The sequence below is a fragment of the Mobula hypostoma genome, chromosome 6 (assembly GCF_963921235.1).
Source record: "Mobula hypostoma chromosome 6, sMobHyp1.1, whole genome shotgun sequence".
NCBI lineage: Eukaryota > Metazoa > Chordata > Chondrichthyes > Myliobatiformes > Myliobatidae > Mobula > Mobula hypostoma.
This window is the reverse complement of record NC_086102.1, coordinates 128,815,738-128,834,279: the sequence shown is the minus strand read 5'-3', so window position 1 is coordinate 128,834,279 and position 18,542 is coordinate 128,815,738. Positions and strand designations below refer to the sequence as shown.

At 47.8% G+C, this 18,542-nt stretch overlaps 1 protein-coding gene across 3 annotated transcripts in view; it reads right to left on the bottom strand.

Moving 5' to 3' along the window:
* The window catches only part of col18a1a (collagen type XVIII alpha 1 chain a), a 291,702-nt gene that overhangs the window by 126,076 nt on the left and 147,084 nt on the right, over positions 1-18,542 (bottom strand). Inside the window, exon 1 of one of the 3 annotated variants that reach the window (XM_063051687.1) lies at positions 9,505-10,607. The exons of 1 other annotated variant lie outside the window; for it this stretch is intronic. In XM_063051687.1, coding sequence (XP_062907757.1) covers positions 9,505-10,354 — 850 coding nt within the window. In that variant the 5' untranslated portion in view covers positions 10,355-10,607. One more of the 3 variants, XM_063051688.1, reaches the window with a different exon arrangement.

The following is an 18,542-nucleotide window of genomic DNA, read 5'->3' as shown; positions in this document are numbered from 1 at the left end:
TATGTATGTAGAGAGAGGGAAAGATAGACAGGCATAAGTGGGGGAGGAGAGCACAAGAGAGAATCTACTAAAAAGCCACCAGGGAAGTGACCGATATCCCACAACACCCATAAATCACTGTGACAGACATACTGAAGAGGTGAGAGCCGCCAGCGATCGTTCTCTCTGAGTAACTTTGCATGGGAAAGAAAATCTGTCTCTGCAGCACGCTGGTTAGTGACAGATGCTCGATTTCAAGAACACTAACATGGCCAAATCAAACAGCCGGTACAGGGTAGTTCAAGACTTCTTAACCTTGGGAAAATCATCATGTGTAAAAGAGCAATTCTGGAGCAGGAAAAACTATAATCCTTTAACAACCCAATTCATCAGAACAATTTCTGCTTCTCCCCCACTTAATTGCTGGCAAAGAAACTTCCTGGTTGAAAACAAAATAGAACTGTGTCACTACATAGCTATGCAGCCATGTTACACCAAATCCATCCTATTGGCTAACTCCAGCCTTGTCCCTGTATTATCTCCTACAATGGCTCTTGTCCTGGCAAGCTTGAGGTCACTAGTGCTTGTTGCCTTGCAATGGTTTGTACTTTAGAGCAGTACACTGGTACAGCTGGAGCTGCTGCCTCACAGCACCAGACACCCGGCTCCGGCTTTGACCTAGGGCACTGCTTGCATGGAGTTTGTACTCCCTCCTTGTGAACACTGGGTACTCCAGTTTCCTCCAACATCCCAAAAATGTGTGGGCTGCTAGGTTAGTTCATTGCTGGGAAGAGTTGATGGGAATACATGGGGAGAATTTAAAATAAAAGGCATTAATGTCCGAACCAGATTTAATAACACCAGACATCCCACCCTGGAAAAACTCATTTCAGGGACGCAGCACCACCATTTTGCGGGAGACTCCTGGAACTCCCGGGAGAGGTGGGATGTCTGCAATAGAGTAGCTCCTTAGCAGCTGGCCAGCTAGTTTAAATAACGTTAGCTATGCTAATGAATGAATGACACCTGTTAAACTCACCTCAACATGTCTTTTACAGTCTTAACCCACCATGGGCAATAGAAAAGTCATTGTTGCAAACAGTGCAGCGAGCAACACTGTCATTATTTTGACCCCTATTAGGCAGGGGTACACTTTAGGGTAGTCTGGGGTGATGTTCGTTTTGTATTTTCTTTTTTTGGAACACTCTCCCATGGCACACTCCCTCTCTCTCTCTCTCTCTCACACTCTTGCTCTCTCTTGTGCTCTCTCTCTCTCTCACTCTCGCACGCTCTCTCTTGCTCTCGCGCTCTCTCTTGCTCTCGTGCTCTCTCTCTTGCTCTCGCGCTCTCTCACTCGTTCTCAAAAAATTGATTTCCGGGATATTGTATATAATTTGCGGGCATCAGGGAACCACTACTAATATGCGAGAGACTCCCGGAACTTCCAGGAGAGGTGGGATGTCTGTAACACTGACATATGTCATGAGATTTGTTAACTTTACGGCAGCAGTACAATGAAATACATGATATAAATAAGAAAAAAACTGAGTTACCTAGTATATATATGTCTATTAAATAGTTAAGTTAAAGTTAGTGCAAAGTAACGGAAATAAAAAGGTAGTGAGATTGTGTCCAAGGATTCAATGTCCATTCAGAAATCGGATGGGAGAAGGGAAGAAGCTGTTTCTGAATCACTGAATGTGTACTTTCAGGCTTCGTACCAGTATGTAAGAGGGTGATGGGGATCCTTAATGATGGATGCTGCCTTCCTAAGGCACGGCTCCCTGAAGATGCCTTGGAAACGAGCAGAGGCTGGTACCCATGACCGAGGTAGAAATGACTAATTTTACAAGTTTTTGCAACTTATTTTGATCTTGTGGAGTAGCCCCCCCCCACCCCCCGCAACCAGAGAGTGACGCAGCCTGTCAGAATGCTCTCCATCGTACATTTGCAGAAGTTTTCAAGTGCTTTAGTTGAAAAACCAAATCTCCTCCAACTCTTGATGAAATATAGCTGCTGTCTTGCCTACTTTGTGGCTGCAGTGGTGTGTTGCATCCATGTTAGGATTCAGAGATACTGTCACCCAGGAACTTGAAATTGCTCACCCTCTCCACTTCTGGTCCCTCTACGAGGATTGGTTTGTGATCCCTCATCTTACCCTTCCTGAATGTAAAATTAATGTAAATTGATGGTTAATGGTCAGCACAGACTCGGGATAGCAAAGAGCCTGTCTCCATGCTGTAATTCTCTATGACTTGATGACTAAAGGTGAAGCTGTCATCGCTCATCGCTTGAAGGGACGGAAAACAGCGAATGTCTGTCTAATGACCAAGGATAACCAAGAAAACTAATATGAGACGTGCCAACAGAGCAAAGTGCAAGGCTCAATTGAAACCAGTTACACAAAGTTATACCCCACGCACAGCTTCAAAGACCATCTTAAACAAAGGGAGAAGGATATGGATTTCAGAGCTGGAGGCTGAAGGCACAACGGGAAGAATTAGGTGAAAAGGAAAACAAAGATGCAGAGATCTCCGAGAGCTGTGGTCCTCAGAAAGTCATTAAACGTGGAAATCAAAAAGCTCCTGTTAGAGTGATCCTGCTCCTCCTGAAGCAGCACATCATCAGAAGGCTCGCCATTTCCTGGGTGAAGCTTGGGGTGCTGGACTACAGCACGAGCCTGTACATACTCAGCGAGTGACTGCACTTGTAACAAACCGAAGGCCAGGCTTGTTCATCCATACCTGAAACACTCAGGCCATCAGTTCCAGGGGCAGTCAGGATCCTGATCCAGAATCTGTTCTCCATTTCTATTCCTTCTACAGCCTCCTGAGGCCTACAATCCTGCACGATCTCTGCACCTTCGCTGTTTCCCCACTTAATTCTTCTCATTGTGCCTTCAGCCTCCAGCTTTTCCCTTTGTTAAATATGGACCCTAAAATCCATCTCTTGTCTTTGAAACACAGAAGCTGTGCGTGTGATACAACTTTGCGTAACTGGTTTCAAAGGAATTATACATCTACATATTAGACTTTGTGGTCATCACCTCCATTACTAAATTGTGGCATGTTTCATATAATAAACTAATACCAACTGGGAAACAGAACTTTTACAGCAATCAGTCAGAACCAAATATTTCACTGTACATTTTCACATCATCCTTGCACACCACTCTTACTGCTGACCCATGAGATTCCAAACTGTCACTGGGAAATAGTTGTATCTGTGCATAGGCATTTAATTGTTCATTTTTCATCTAACTCTGTTCAGCTGTGGCTCAGTCAATAGCACTCAGAGTCAGGAGGTCACGAATTCTGAGGCACAGCAGCAGAGACGGGCCCACACAGACCGTTTAAACATCCTTTTACACTAATCCTACACTGATCCGATTTTAATGTCATCACTTTCTCATTAACTCCCCCGCCAGAGTCTCCCATTGATCTAAACATTACTGGCAATCTATAGCAATCGCTCGATCAGTGATACATAAACGTAAGGAAGAGTTGCTTTACTAAGAGGCGCCCTGTCCCCATAAAAGTACCCAGGACTTTACTTGGAAGACCAATAGGTGAGTTATCCACCATCTGAAACAAATAGTTATTTCTCATAAAAACGGCTTTCTATGGATCTTGTCTCAGTCATCTATTTGCAAATTGGCTATGTCCTACAATGGGGACTAAACCTTAACAAGTACTTCATTGACAAGGAAACTTCTTGAAACGTCCTGGACCGAGGAAAGGGCTGTTTTTAAGACATCCTTCCCTCCTTCACTGACAACTTCATACAGCCTCTACGCACAATGCCAAAGGAGATGGACAATAGTGTTTCATTCAACAGTACGGGCAGCCACACTGCTCGGCATTCTTCCAGTGACCCTCGTGAGGAATATTCATTGCCATCTTCTTAACAGCAGAAAAGATGCAAGGTAGATTTAGACAGAAGTATGAGGAGTTTTGATAGAGAGAGGGGAAGATAGTAAAAAGAGGAGACATTTAAAGTAATTAACTGAAGAACCAGTGCATGAGATTGATAAAGTTGTTAATGTTTTTAATGGGAGGAGTTCTTATAGTCAGAAGTTTTTTTTATTGCCTGAAGTAGATACACAAGTTGCTTTTGAAAATCAGAATCAGGTTTAGTATCATTGGCGTATGTTGTGAAATTTGTTAACAGTAGTGAAATACACGATATATAAACATAGAGGAAAAAACAATGACAGTAAGTATATGTATGTGTCTATTAAATAGTTATGTTAAAACAAATAGTCAAAAAAGACCAGAAATAAAAAGTAGTGAGTTAGTGTCATGGGCTCGATGTCCATTTAGAAATCGGATGAGTTCTGGTGAATTCATTACCACAGAGAGTTGTGGGGTCCAGGTCATTGGGTGTATTTAGGCCAGAGATTTATGGGTTCTTGATTGGTAAGTGGGTTAAGAGTTATTAGCCATACCTGAATGGCTGAACAGAAGGGCCTAATACTGCTCCTAGGCCAAATCAAACAGCCGGTACAGGGTCTAATTGAGTGGTACTCTACGACTCCACCCTGCATTTCCACTCTCGGGCCCTACCCTTAATCCACATGCTCTTCTTGTTGTCAAGAGCCGAGATCCAGTAGGAGGGGATCAGGATGGGCAGGGATTGGCCAGATGATCAAAGGTGTCGGAGGAGGGGTGGGGAAACTCAACCAGGATTACCGAGGCCCCCTGTGCAGAGAAGTGGAATTGGGTGGGTCAGAGGCTGGTAGGTGACGGGCAGAACCCCCCCCCCACACACCCCCCCTCCATTTCACCTGGTTCCATCTGCCTGTCATCCCCTCCTGTCTGGCTCCACCTATCACCCAACAACCTCTACTCCTAACCCCAACCTCTCGTACCGCTCTACACTGGCTATTCTTCCTCTTCCCAGCCCAAAATGTCCACCTGCACCTTTTACATCCACCAACGCTGCTCCACCCACCGAGTTCCTGCAGTGTTCTGTCTTTTGGTTCAGATTCCAGTAGGTTTGGTCTATTTTATCTTCTGGAAGAAGATAACTGGCCAGAACCTGCTGGTAGTGGCCAGGTAGGATGGATCCCTCATCTAACCTCAAGAAGCGTTAGAAACTGAAGTGTCCTTCTGTTTTTGAAGCATTCAATGTCAAAACGCAGTGGAATTTTGCATGTCAAACAGCTGCAGATTTTGGCCTTTTCACACTTCTACGATTTTAATCTTGTGGCATTCCCTTCCACTGTTGAAGTATGGAATGTTTCATGGCATGAAGCCCCACTGTGTACAGTAGCTGTCTCTGTGCATCACCAGTTCAATTACACGGGGGTTGCAGCAACTGCTTTGACCGAGGTCTCCCACTCCAACCCAGGACCAGCAATTCACACCCAAACCTCTCGGGCAACCATACTCGTGACTCAGGCCCCACGGCTATCTCCCTGGACAGGGTCAGTCACTTTGTTACAGCAGCTGGTTTAAAAATTAAGAACTACAACCTCCCGTTTCATCAGGAACGCAAGAGATTCTGCAAATGCTGTGAATCCAGAGTCACACACACACACACACACACACACACAAAATGCTGGAGGAACTCAGCAGGTCAGACAGCACCTATGGAGAGGAATAAACCGTCGACATTTTGGATTGAGACCCTTCACCAGGACTGAGAAGGAAGGGAAAAGAAGCCAATATAAGGAGGTGGGGGAGGAAGAGTATAAGTTGTAAACGCAAAATAATCTGCAGATGCTGGGGTCAAAGCAACACTCACAACACGCTGGAGGAACTCAACAGGTCGGGCAGCATCCATGGAAAAGATCGGTTGACGCTTCGGGCCGGAACCCTTCGTCAGGACATTCCGGCCCGAAGCGTCAACCGATCTTTTCCACGGATGCTGCCCGACCTGCTAAGTTCCTCCAGTGTGTTGTAAGAGTGCAAGTTAGAAGGTAATAGGTGAAGCTAGGTGAGGGGGTTTGGGGAAAACAAAGTGAAAAGTCACATTCCTAGCAATTCCATATCTGTTGTGATTTGTTCAGGATTTATACAGACCTGGATATGTGTTTCTTCAGAAAACCTTTGGAGACAAGTGCAACAGGCGATGAGAGATAAAACTAAGACCAAATAGGTGACAACTAATCCCAGTGTGACTAATAGGGTGAAATTGGAAAGAATACAGTAAAGTCACACAGAGATTTACTGCCTGCTGTGTACACCTTTTCAGATTTCATTGAAACACAGAGGGAGGCATAAGGCCCATCAGATCTCTGACAGTCTACAGTGTAATCTCATTTCCCTACTAATTTTTCCCTGCTAATTATTCTCCCCACATTCCCATCCACTCCTCGGATTCTACTGTTCAAGTACAGATCACGACCAACCCACTGTGGCCAATTACCCCCCCCCCACCCCGCAACAGGCATGGCTTTGGTCAGTGGTAACTGGCACACCAGATGGAAAGCCGCACAGCCACAGGGAGAAGATGGAATTTCCTTCCTCTCGTCCCAAACTCCCCGTTATCAATGGAACCGCAGCTTGGCTCACGCACAGGACAAGCGGCAGGTTGCCCGTCACGGATGAATCCCGCTCAGCGCTGCTCTGCCAGGGAATGCCTTGCTTGGATCAGGATTAACCCAAGCGGCAGATGTTCGGCTGTTTGCTGGCCCAGTTTGAAACCTTCAGCCAACAGCTGTCTCAGCAAGCGCTTGAATTAAAGAAAGGTTTGATGAAACTTGGCAGCGTTGAGCAGAAAGATTTTCAAACAACTCCATAACTGGAGTGATCTGGTCAGGTTTGCTGCAGACCTTGATTTGTGTTTCTCAGTATCTTGTTCAGTTCTCCTAACACACGTACACATCCACAGACCCACATCTTCCTGCCACACCTAAGCACAGACTCTTTACACACTACACCCTCCTGGCACACCCACAATCCTTCCCCATATTCCCCCAATACACCGACACATCCACAACCTCCTGACACACCCGCACCAACCAGACACACACATACACCCAACTCCTTACATACCCCCAGTTTCCAAAGCATCTACATTCTTCTTACACACCCACCTTTTCAAAGTTCAAAGTAAATTTATTATCAAAGCACATATATGTCACCATGTACAACCCTGAGATTCATTTTCTTGCAGGTGTTCACAGTAAATGCTAAGAAACACAATAAGCCGAGAGGTAATGTTGCAGCTATACAGGACCCTGGTCAGACCCCACTTGGAGTACTGCGCTCAGTTCTGGTCACCTCACTACAGGAAGGATGTGGAAGCCATAGAAAGGGTGCAGAGGAGATTTACAAGGATGTTGCCTGGATTGGGGAGCACGCCTTATGAGAACAGGATGAGTGAACTCGGCCTTTTCTCCTTGGATCGACGGAGGATGAGAGGTGACCTGATAGAGGTGTATAAGATGATGAGAGGCATTGAATGTGTGATAGTCAGAGGCTTTTTCCCGGGGCTGAAATGGTTGCCACAAGAGGACACAGGTTTAAGGTGCTGGGGAGTAGGTACAGAGGAGATGTCAGGGGTAAGTTTTTTTACGCAGAGTAGTGAGTGCGTGGAATGGGCTGCCAGCAACAGTGGTGGAGGCGGATACGATAGGGTCTTTTAAGAGACTTTTGGATAGGTACACGGAGCTTAGAAAAATAGACGGCTATGGGGAAGTCTAGCAATTTCTAAGGTAGGGACATGTTCGGCACAACTTTGTGAGCCGAAGGGCCTGTTTTGTGCTGTAGGTTTTCTATGTTTCTAAAATCAATGAAAAACCATACGCAAACAAAGACAGACAAACAACCAATGTACAAAAGACAACAAAGTGCGCAAATGCTATACAAAAGAAAAACAAATTAATAATAAATAAATAGATAATAAATATTGAGAATGCGTCGAAGAGTGCTTGCAAGTGAGTCTATAGGTTGTGGAATCATTTCGGTGTTGGGGTGAGTGAGGTTATCCACCCTGGTTCGGGGGTTGAGGGGTAATCACTTTCTGATCACGGGCACGTGTTTACATCCCCCACTCTCTGGACACACACACATACCTTTATACAGAATTTCTACACCCAGGTTGCTACACTGCCGCCTCTAATCCACTAATGAGAGGAATCATTTTCATCATATTCTGTTGTTTCAGCAATTTGTTTAGCCAGGCACTCCTGAACTTCTAAAAACAAAACTGCAACACTACCGCTACAAACCGCGTATTGCAACGTCTTCCTGAAGCAATTCCAACAAGCAAAAGCTCCAGGAGTATTTTACTCTACCCACCAACCTGTCAAATGCTTTTACCCCTCCATTTTTTCCTCATTCCATTGTCAGTGACCGTGCTACCGTTTGCAGAGCCAGCAGCCTCTGAACCTACACTTTTAAACCTCTCCACCTCCTTCTTTTCCTTTAAGACCACCCCCCACCCCCACCCCCACCAAGCAAACCCTGCTCCTCTGTGTTAAAACTTGTTAGACCGGAGATGTATTACATTAAAGACAGGATACAAATCCAAGCTGTCGCTGAGTACCACTTATAAATACCTTAGCAAGTACTTAAAAGTCTCTGTGCTCTCCCTGTTAAGACAATACCCTGAGTCTCTCTCAGGCTTCCAAGCAGGGGGTGTAATTTTTTTTTTGTTCGTGAGTTGGTTTACCTCGGCTATCATTGAGGGACAGGCACCCATACCCTTCCTCTTCATTGGGGAGAGAGTGACAGGGCAGCAGGAGGCCAGTGCCCACTAACTCAGTCCAGCAGCTGTCCCGCACGGACTCGCAGAAGCCCCGGCAAGGAGGTGAGCGGGGAGGGGAGTCGCACCTTGGTGCCAGCAGTAGGCAAAGGAAAGGTTCCAGGGCTGGGTGGCAGTGGGAGGACAACAGGTGGCCCAGGCCCACCAGGGACTCCCGAGTTTCTGCTGCGCTGGCCTGCCGGAGGTGGTCGGGCAGCCGGGAGCTCCCACGGCCCAGCTTGCGGCAGAATTTCAAGGCGGCAGGCAGCGGAGCGCAGTCGGAGGGTCCAGGAGGTGCCGAGACAGTCACAGTCCAACCGGAGCGAGGTTCTAAAGCAGCCACCAGCGCCGGAGCCTTAGTTGGGGTTAGTAGATACAGCGTAGCTCCCACAGCAGCAACAGAGGGGCCCAGCTCACCATTAGTTATACTGTGATTAAATACCAGCCTGTTAGCTAGGTTTAAGTTATCCGGCGCTATCCCATCATGCCTAGACGGAGCCTCGGTGCCCCAATCGCTGAGGAGAGATTGGCCGTCACTCAAGTCCCCACCCTGCCTGTCCGCCATGTTGCGGCCACCCTCTAGAGCATCATGGGATAGCTGATTAGTTGGAGGCGCTGCCACTCGCGAGTGGGTGGCTTCATGCACCGGGCTGTCCGTCGGTGAGGCTCGGCGGGGGCCGGTCACTGATCCACCATTCACGGCTTCCAGACCCTTCTTCCATGGCTCGGGCGAGGGACCCCAAATGGAAACACTGGTTGTGAGAGGCCCGCCTCTCCTCGCGTCAGCAGCCGGTGGTGCAGCGGGGTGCAGCAGCGTCTGGAGCAGGCTACCTGGACAGCGGGAGTCACAGCGTCTCTTCGTTAACGGGCTCTCTGACCGTGGCGTGGCGTCCAGTTGGCTGGACTGGCCCAACTGCTGACTGGTGGTTGGGCGAGTTGAGGAGGCGCCACGCTCGACTGTGCGACTCACCAAGTGGGAAGGGCTTGAGGGGGTCGTGGATGAAGGTGGGGTGGTTGAGAGTGAGGGAGGGGAGAAGGGGGTGGTTGAGAGTGAGGGAGGGGAGGAGGGGGTGGTTGAGAGTGAGGGAGGGGAGGAGGGAGTTGTTGAGAGTGAGGGAGGGGAGGAGGGGGTGGTTGAGAGTGAGGGAGGGGAAGAGGGGGTGGTTGAGGACAAGGGAAGGGAAGAGAAGGTGGATGAGGGAGCGATGGGCGAGGGTGTCAGGGTTTCCACTGCAGTGTGAGTCTGGTCCGCCAGGGAATCGCTTGTTGCTGTGGGTGCAGTCCCACTGGGTGCCAGCAGGACGGAGGGTGCACTGGCCTGGGGTCCCTTAGCATCCTTTTGTCCTGCTGCCAGCACCCCAACCGGCCCCTGCGTCTCGACGCCTCGCTGGTCCCAGCTCTGCAGCAGGTCCTGGATGCCCTCGGCCACGTCCAGTATCCTGGCTCCCACCCCGGCGAGGCTGTCCTGGCCGGGGCTGCTCCCGCCCCCCGCGGTGGGTGGGGAGGGGCTGGGGCTCGCTGTGTCCAGCTGGGAGGAAGGTCCCGGGACAGGCGCGATGGCAGCGGCGGTGGTGTTGTCGTCCTCCTCCTCTGCTCCTTTGAACCAGTCCCACCAGCTGGCAGCCTGCGCCACGGACACCAACGACAGGCAGAAGACGGCCAGCTGCAACTTCCCTGCCATTCCGGCACACAGAGCGACACTCAGAGTCCCGATAGAGGTGCACACATTCCCTGCACCAAACACACTGCCCGGGTGTCAGGATAGAAACAGTGGACAAGGGGAGGTGGGACCAGGGCTATGAAAAACTCCTCGCCGAGGCTGGTCTTGGATTTGTCGGGGGGGGTGGTCCTGTAAAATTCCTGTGCCGTGAGGAATTTGCCAGCCGTCCCACAGACGGTCTGGGAAACCCGTCTGTCCCTCGCTCCCTCCTCTCTCTGCATCTGCTCCGGGACCAAAGAGAGAGGGGAGCCGCCCCCTTCCCTTGGCCTCCTCCCCTCAGCAGTTGTGCTTTATCTTCTGCACTTCCCACACCGAGAAACAGGCTCCCTTTTCTGTTAACCCTCCGCTGCCCGCACTCCCTCTCCCTCATCCAGCCAGGCTCGCACCCAGCCTGGTGAACACCCTCTGCCTGCACTGGGGAAACACTCTAGCTTCTCAGTGCAAAGCCCGGTGCAGGCAAACTCTGGCTCAACTCAGACGTCCTGGGTCTGGTACCCAGCCAAAGGGGTCCGAACGTGGCTGGGGAGAGGAATCAGGGCGTGAGCCGGGCGAGGGATTGGGGACGGCAACATGTGTGAACTTGCCACTGTGAGCACAGATGTTCCCTTTAACTTCACTGGGTTTTCAGGAAATTCACTAAACCACAGTGTCAAGTGTAAGATTTAGGGAAATGGAGGTGTGTTTATTACTGATCTGACTCACATCCAACAGTGTGCAAATTCCACCAGTCCAGAGCAACTGAAGTCTCAGGGATGGCGAATTATCGGAGTTTTCTGCCCTGTCCATTTCCATCAGGCGTCACCGTAAACTCCAAAGCACTCGCTCTCCGTTCTCCCATCCACATATCACCAGCCGCCTCATCAACAAGATCCCATCGAAAGGCGTGTGACTGCATGACCTCAGGCTGCACCGAAGTGCCCTATCCGGCAATCATAGGCACGGTGGTAAGGCAGGAAACAGTGCAGCCCAAACATGACACAGCAAGACCCCACGCACAACAACACAGACGGCTGGTGAGATTGCCCGTTCCAGTATCCGGCTGAGAGCCAAGAAGGGGAGGGGAGGGGGAGAAAGAGAGAGAAAGAGGAAGGAAAGTTGCAGGTAGAAGGGAAGAGAGAGAGGGGGGTACAGAGAGAAAGGGGAGAAGGGGGGAGGATCAAGGTGGAGAAGGAGACTGAAAGGAAGAGAGGAGGATGTCAGAGAAGGGGTTCACAAAGAAGGGGATGAAATAGGCAAAGAGAGAGTTGTGAAGGAGTAAAGTCGGAGAGAGGGGGATAGATGGAAAGGAAGGAGCGTCATAGAGTCATGCAGCATGGAAACAGGCCCTTCGCCCCAGCCAGTCAATGCTGACCAAAATGTTTATCTAAACTAGATCCATTTGCCAAGACTTGGCCTTTACTGCTCAAAATCTTTCCACTCCACCTACTCAGTCCAAGTGCCTTTTAAATGTGCAAACATGAGGAAATCTGCAGATGCTGGAATTTCAAGCAACACACATATGTGTTGCCTTTGTTGTGTGCTTATGTGTGTTGCCTTTTAAATGTCGTGGAGTGAGAGACTAAGAGGGAGGGGGATGAGGGGAAAGGGGATGGAGGAAAGGAGAGGGTGAAAGAAGAAGGACAAGGAGAAAGAGGTGGGGAGGGAGGGAGCAGGTACAGTAGAGACGGAAGTAGTTTAGAGAGCAAAGGGGGCAGAGAAGAAAGGAAGGGGTTGGAGGGAGTGAAAGGGAGACAGATTATGAAGGGGTGAGAGGAGAAAGAGAAGGAAAGCAGGAGAGAAGCATGAAGAGCCGTGAGGAAGGGTGGAGAAAAGGTGAGGGGGAAGAGGGAGAGGTTGATGGAGGGAGGGGTGAAGGATAGTAAGAGGGGAGATGGGGGAGGGAAAGAGGTGGGGACATATATATCAGGATCAGATGGAGGCGCTTCGCCCCTCGAGCCTGTCCTGATGTTTAATAAGCTCTTGGCTGAATCTGATTGTAACCTTGACTTTACATCCCCTTTGGCTCTGGGAAACTTCATGTCTCTTTGCTTATGTATTCGCTGGCTCCGATTTCAAAATACAGACTCTGACTGAGACGGAGATTGAAAGAGAGGGGAGGGAGGGGAGAGACAGAGGAGACGGGGAGGGGAAAAGAGAAAGAAAGTAAACAGGAGATGGGGAGGGAAGTGGGAAAGAGGCAGAGGGAAGGAGAGAGGGGTTGGGGAAGAATAGGTGGAAGATGGCAGAGGATAATGAAGAGATGGAGAAGGAGAAGGGGAGATTGAGAGAAGGGTGATCAGCAAGGAGAGGGGAGAGAGAAGCAAAGGATAGAGAGAGGGAAGGATAGAAAGCAGAAGGAGTGAGAGAGAGAAAGAAGAGAGGGCATCAAGTTCAAGTACCCAGGGTATAAATACCATGACAATAGGGAAGCAAGACGAAAGGGAGAAGAGTATTGGGAAAGGAGGAATAGACCAAACAACACAGAAGCAGAATTAGGCCATTCAGCCCATTGAATCTTCTCTACCATTCCAACATGGCTAATTTATCATCCCTCTCAACCCCGTTCCCCTGTCTTCTCCCTGTAACTTTTAATGACTTGACTAATCAAGAACCTTTTAATCTCCACTTTAAGTATACTCAATGACGCCTCCACAGCCACCCATGGCAAAGAATTCCAGATTCACCACCATCCAGCTAAAAAAAATCCTGCTCATCTCTGTTCTAAATGGACACCTGTCTATTTTGAGGCTGTGTCCGCTAGTCCTAAGCTCACCCACTATAGGAAGTATCCTCTTCACATCCACTCTTCTAGGCCTTTCATTATTCGATAGGTTTCAATGAGATCCCCCTCATTCTTCTAAACTCCAGCAAATGCAGGCGCAGAGCCATCAAACACTCCTCATATGTTAACCCTTTCATTCCTAGAATCATTCTCATGAATCTCCTCTGGATCCTCACAATACTCCATGCGGTCTGACCAATGACTTATAAAGCCTCAGCATTACATCCTTGCTCTTATATTCTAGTCCTCTCAAAATGATTATTATGATTATGAGGACACGCAGTCCCCTTTTATTGTAATTTAGCAATGCGTGCATTAAGAAATGATACAATGTTTTTCCAGGATGATATCACGAAAACACATGACAAACCGACTTAAAAACTAACAAAACCCACATAATTATAACATATAGTTACAACAGTGCAAAGCAATACCGTAATTTGATAAGAACAGACGATGGCACGGTAAAAGTCTCAGAGTCTCTCGAAAGTCCCATCATCTCACGCAGACGGTAAACCTCCAGCACTGCCAACTTGCCAATGCAGCATCTCGTAAGCATCCGACCACAGTCCAACTCTGAGTCCATCCGAAAAACTCCGAGCCTCCGACCACCTATTCGACCCCGAGCACCGAGCACCATCTCTGCCGAGCGTTTTGACCCTGGCCCTGGCAACAGTCGATACGCAAAGCCGAGGATTCAGGGCCTTCGTCTCCAGAGATTCTCGATCCCACAGTCGCAGCAGCAGCAAAGCAGGCATTTCAGGAGTTAATCCAGATGTCCCTCTGCGCTTTCTCACGGCTGTCCCCATCAAATCCGGATTGTACATAGCAGCCCTAGTTACACATATCGATATTCATTCGGAACGGCTGCGCGCACTGCGTCGTGCCACCATCTTCTCCTCCCTCCTCCTAATGAATACTAACAATACATTTGCCTTCCTTACCACTGACTCAACCTGCAAGTTAACCTTTGGAAAATCCTGCACCAGAGCTCCCAAGTCCCTTTGCACCTCTGATTTTAGAATTTTCTCCCTGTTTAGCAAATAGTCTACACTTTCATTTCTTTTACCAAAGTGCATGACCACACATTTCCCTATATTATATTCCGTCTGCCACTTCTTTGTCCATTCTCCCAATCTGTCTAGGTCCTCAACGCTATCTGCCCCTCCACCTATCTTTGTATCATCTGCAAATTTGGCCACAAAACCATCAATTCCATCATCCAAATGATTGACAAATTACATGAAAAGAAACAACCCCAATACCAACTGCTGTGGAACACCAGTATTTACCAGCAGCCAACCAGAAAAGACCCCCTTTATTCCCATTCTTTGCCTCTTGCCAGTCAGCCAATCTTCCAACCATACTAGCATTGTCCCTGTAATACTGTGGGCTCTTATCCTGTTAAACAGCATCATGCATGGCACCTTGTCAAAGGCCTTTTGAAAAAATATCCACTGACTCTCCTTTGTCTATCTTGCTTGTATTTCCTCAAAGAATTCAAACATATTTGTCAGGCAAGTTTCCCCTTCAGGAAACCATGATGACTTCGGCCTTCTTTATCATACGCCTCCAAATACCTCAAAACCTCATCCTTAATAATGGATTCCAACATCTTTCCAATTGCTAAAGTCAGGTTATCTGGCCTATAATTTCCTTTCTTCTGCCTCCTTCCCTTCTTGAAGAATGAAGTGACAGTTGCAATTTTCCTGTCCTTCGAACCATTTCAGAATCTAGTGATTCTTATAAGAGCATTACTAATACCTCCACAATCTCTTCAGCCACCTCTTTCAGAACCCTGGGGTGTAGTCCATCTGGTCCAAGTGTCTTATCTACCGTTAGACCTTTCAGCTTCCCAAGCACCTTCTCCTAAATAATAACAACTACACTCACTTCTGCCCCCTGACACTCTCAAAGTTCTGGCATACTGCTAGTGCCTTCCACAGTGAAGACTGATGCAAAATACTTATTCAGTTTGTCCACCATTTCTTTGTCCCCTTTTACTCCCTCTCTAGTATCATTTTCCACCAGTCGACTCTCATCCCACTTTTACTCTTTATAAATCTAGAAAAACTTTTGGTATCCCCTTTAATATTACCGACCAGCTTACCCTCATATTTTATCATTTCTCTCTCATGGCATTTTAGTTGTTTTTTAAAAAGCTTCCCAATCCTCTAACTTCCCACTCATTTTCACTCTAATTTATGCCCTCTCTTTTGGAAAGCATAATGTGTTGGGCATGTGGCCAAGTGGTTAAGGTGTTCGTCTAGTTATCTCAAGGTCGCTAGTTCGAGCCTCAGCTGTGGCAACGTGTTTGTGCCCTTGAGCAAGGCACTTGATCACACATTGCTCTAGTCTGTGCGAGGAGTAGTGACCCACACAGACTTCCAATCTGCGACTTGTAAGGCATGAAAATGCCCGACGCAGGCCTCTCACGGTCTGAGTCGACGTTCCTCCCCCACTTTTGGCAAAGCAAGGAGATAGAGAGGTTGGAGCAGAGAAAGGTCCAGGCAAGAGAAGAAGAGATGGGAGGGAAGGAGCAAAGAGAAGGGGCTTGATAAAGAGAGGGAGGGGAGAGAGGAGTAGGGTGTTGAGTGAGAGAGTGGGAAAGAGAAAAAACAAAAGATGGGCACAAAGAGAGGGAAGGTTAAGAGCGTGTAGAGGAAGAGCAGACGAGGGAGAGAGAGATAGAAGGAAAGAGTGAAGGTGAGAAGTATAGTGAAGGAAGATAGATAAGATAAGAAGAAGAAAACTTCCAGAATCCTAAATTACAAGCTCTCTAATTGGTGGCTTTGATTGTAATTTGCTCTCCAGACTTCACACAATAAAGGACAAAACATGTTTCAGCTAATTGAGGGTGAGCGATCGTTGTGCACCAACTGTGGTTCTGCAACTGTTCTTGGGTTGGGCCTGTGGTGAAACCCATTTCTCCAGCGTCAGAACAGAACGACAGGCAGTCTAACAACCCTTGACACAGAATCGCGAGCAGCGCAAGTTTCACAGGGGGAATCCATTAGGCTTGAGATAATATTTAAACAATGATGGTTTCAGCGAGCACTTAAATGCTTTGTATCAAACTCCTATTCACCTTAAGAAGTTGTTATTTGATTGACTTTTCCACCTTTGGACTTTTCTATTGGGGCTTTCAAAGAGACACAGCATTCCAAGTCGCCATTACCTCATCCTCTCTTTCTGCTTTAACCCTCACAGCGTCTTTGGTCTGAAACATTAACTTAGTTTCTCTCACTACAGATGCCTGACCTGCTGAATATTTCCAGCATTTCTACTGCTACTGGTTCCTCAGTTGAGGGCTTGTGCAAACCCTGACCAATCCAAATGATGCATTTTTTTTGATATGATGTTCTTTGGGGAGAAGTGTTCAGGCCTCTGCTCATTCCTCTCCACCAGACACCGTCCTCCCTCCTTCTGGTGTTTTTGGTCTGCTTTGATGTCTTTCATATGGCTGAAGATATCCTTTCATCAGTGGGTGTGCTCTTTATTTTACCTTTATGAATTTGAAAAAGAAATTCTACCTGACTAATGGTGTTTGAGATGCAATTGTAGGCCCGAAATTCAGGGCACATTAAAGTGGGGAGGTGGCCTCAGTTTAGAGGAAGCTGCTCCTCATGAAGGTTGGCAACCAAATTCAACAAAGGCACCTGCAGAAGAATGCAAGTGTCTTCTCTCCATGGGCTCCACCTTCCTGAGGGAGCTGGGAGGAAGTAGGTCCTGATATAGCAGTGGGTATACCAGAGGGGTAGGAGGAGGACCGGGGTACCATGGGGTGGGGCACTAGAAGACAGAGGAATGACTGAACAATGGGACCATGGCACAGGTAAGTCAACCACAGACCGCTTGACCAAACAGCATCGGTGGTGAGGATTGGTGGTCAGTGGTGAGGGTTGATGGATAGGAACTCACATCGCTATGCCGAAAATATAGTCTGCATGTTCTCCCTATGATTTCCCCCATTCAATTCTGGTCGTTCCATTACAGAACGGATGTGGAGGTTTTGGAGTGGGTGCAGATGAAGTTTACTGGGAGGCTGCCTGGATTAGAGATCATGTCCTTTAAGCAGAGGCTGAACAAATGAGGGTTGATTTCTCTGGACTGAGGGGAACATGATAGAAGTTTATAAAATTATCAGTGGCATAGACAAAGTGGAGAACCAGTATCTCTTTTTCCCCAGAGTCAACATGTCTAATACTAAAGCGTGCATATTTAAGGTGAGAAGGGGAAAGTTCAAAGTATTTTTTTAAACAGAGAGTGATAGGTGCCTAGAATGTGGTGGTGGTGGTGGTGGAGACAAATAAGACAGAGGTGTTTAGGAGACTCTTTGATAGGCACGTGAATATGCAGAGAATGGAGAATGTGGGCCATGTGCAGGTTGAAGGGACTAGGTGTCACTAGCTCTATTAGTTCGGCACGACTTTGTGGGATGTAGAGCCTGTTCCTGTGCTGTACTGGTCTACATTTTAAGTTTTATGCTCTGGTTCCCTCCCACATCCTAAAGATGTACTGGTTGGTAAGTTAATTGGCCATTTCATTATTCCTCATAAGAAGGTGGGTGATAGAGTTGATGAGTATGAGCGGTGAATAAATTACGTGAGAAGGTAGCAGGTGATGGGATGGACTCAATGAGCCCAATGGTCTCTTTCTGGGTTGTAAGAAAAATCGGTAAAATGAGGAAGGGTTTATAGAAAAGTTTTCTTCGCCCATATGGTGCTCGGAATCTACGTTTGTAGAATTCACTGCCTGTGTGAGGGGTGGAGGCAGAGATGTCCACATTTTAGATGTATCAGTACAAGTGCTTGAATTGGCCAAATGTACAAGGCTACAGACCAAGTGCTGGTAACTGGGACTGAATGTTAGCACGGACATGGTAGGGCCAACAGTCTGTTTCTCCGCTGCATGACTCCAAAGCAAACTTATCTACCGGAAGATGGACACTTCAGAGCCCCTGCTGGTGAACATGGCTACCTTAAATCAATGCCCAATTGGTCTCAACTCTCCTACCATGAGCTCTTTCAGTATAAATGACCCCAAACATTCTTAGACCTCGAAAGCGTAAAAAAGCCCTGCATGGGTGACAACCAGGGGTCATTATTCTGGACCGAACAGATTTACACAAGATTGGCTGCACATATATCCACACTGGACTCCCATGAAACAATCATTAATCCCATCCCTCCCTTTCATTTCACTATAAACTATCTCCCTCACACACCAAATGAGGACTAAACCTCTCCCAACACCCACCTGCAGTAATCAGTCAATCTACCACAGCGTCTTTGGGATGCAGGTGTAGACTAGAGCACCTGATCGAGGCCACACAGTCACAGAGGAAAGTCCAAACTCCACACACATTCAGCACCTTTAGGTGGGATT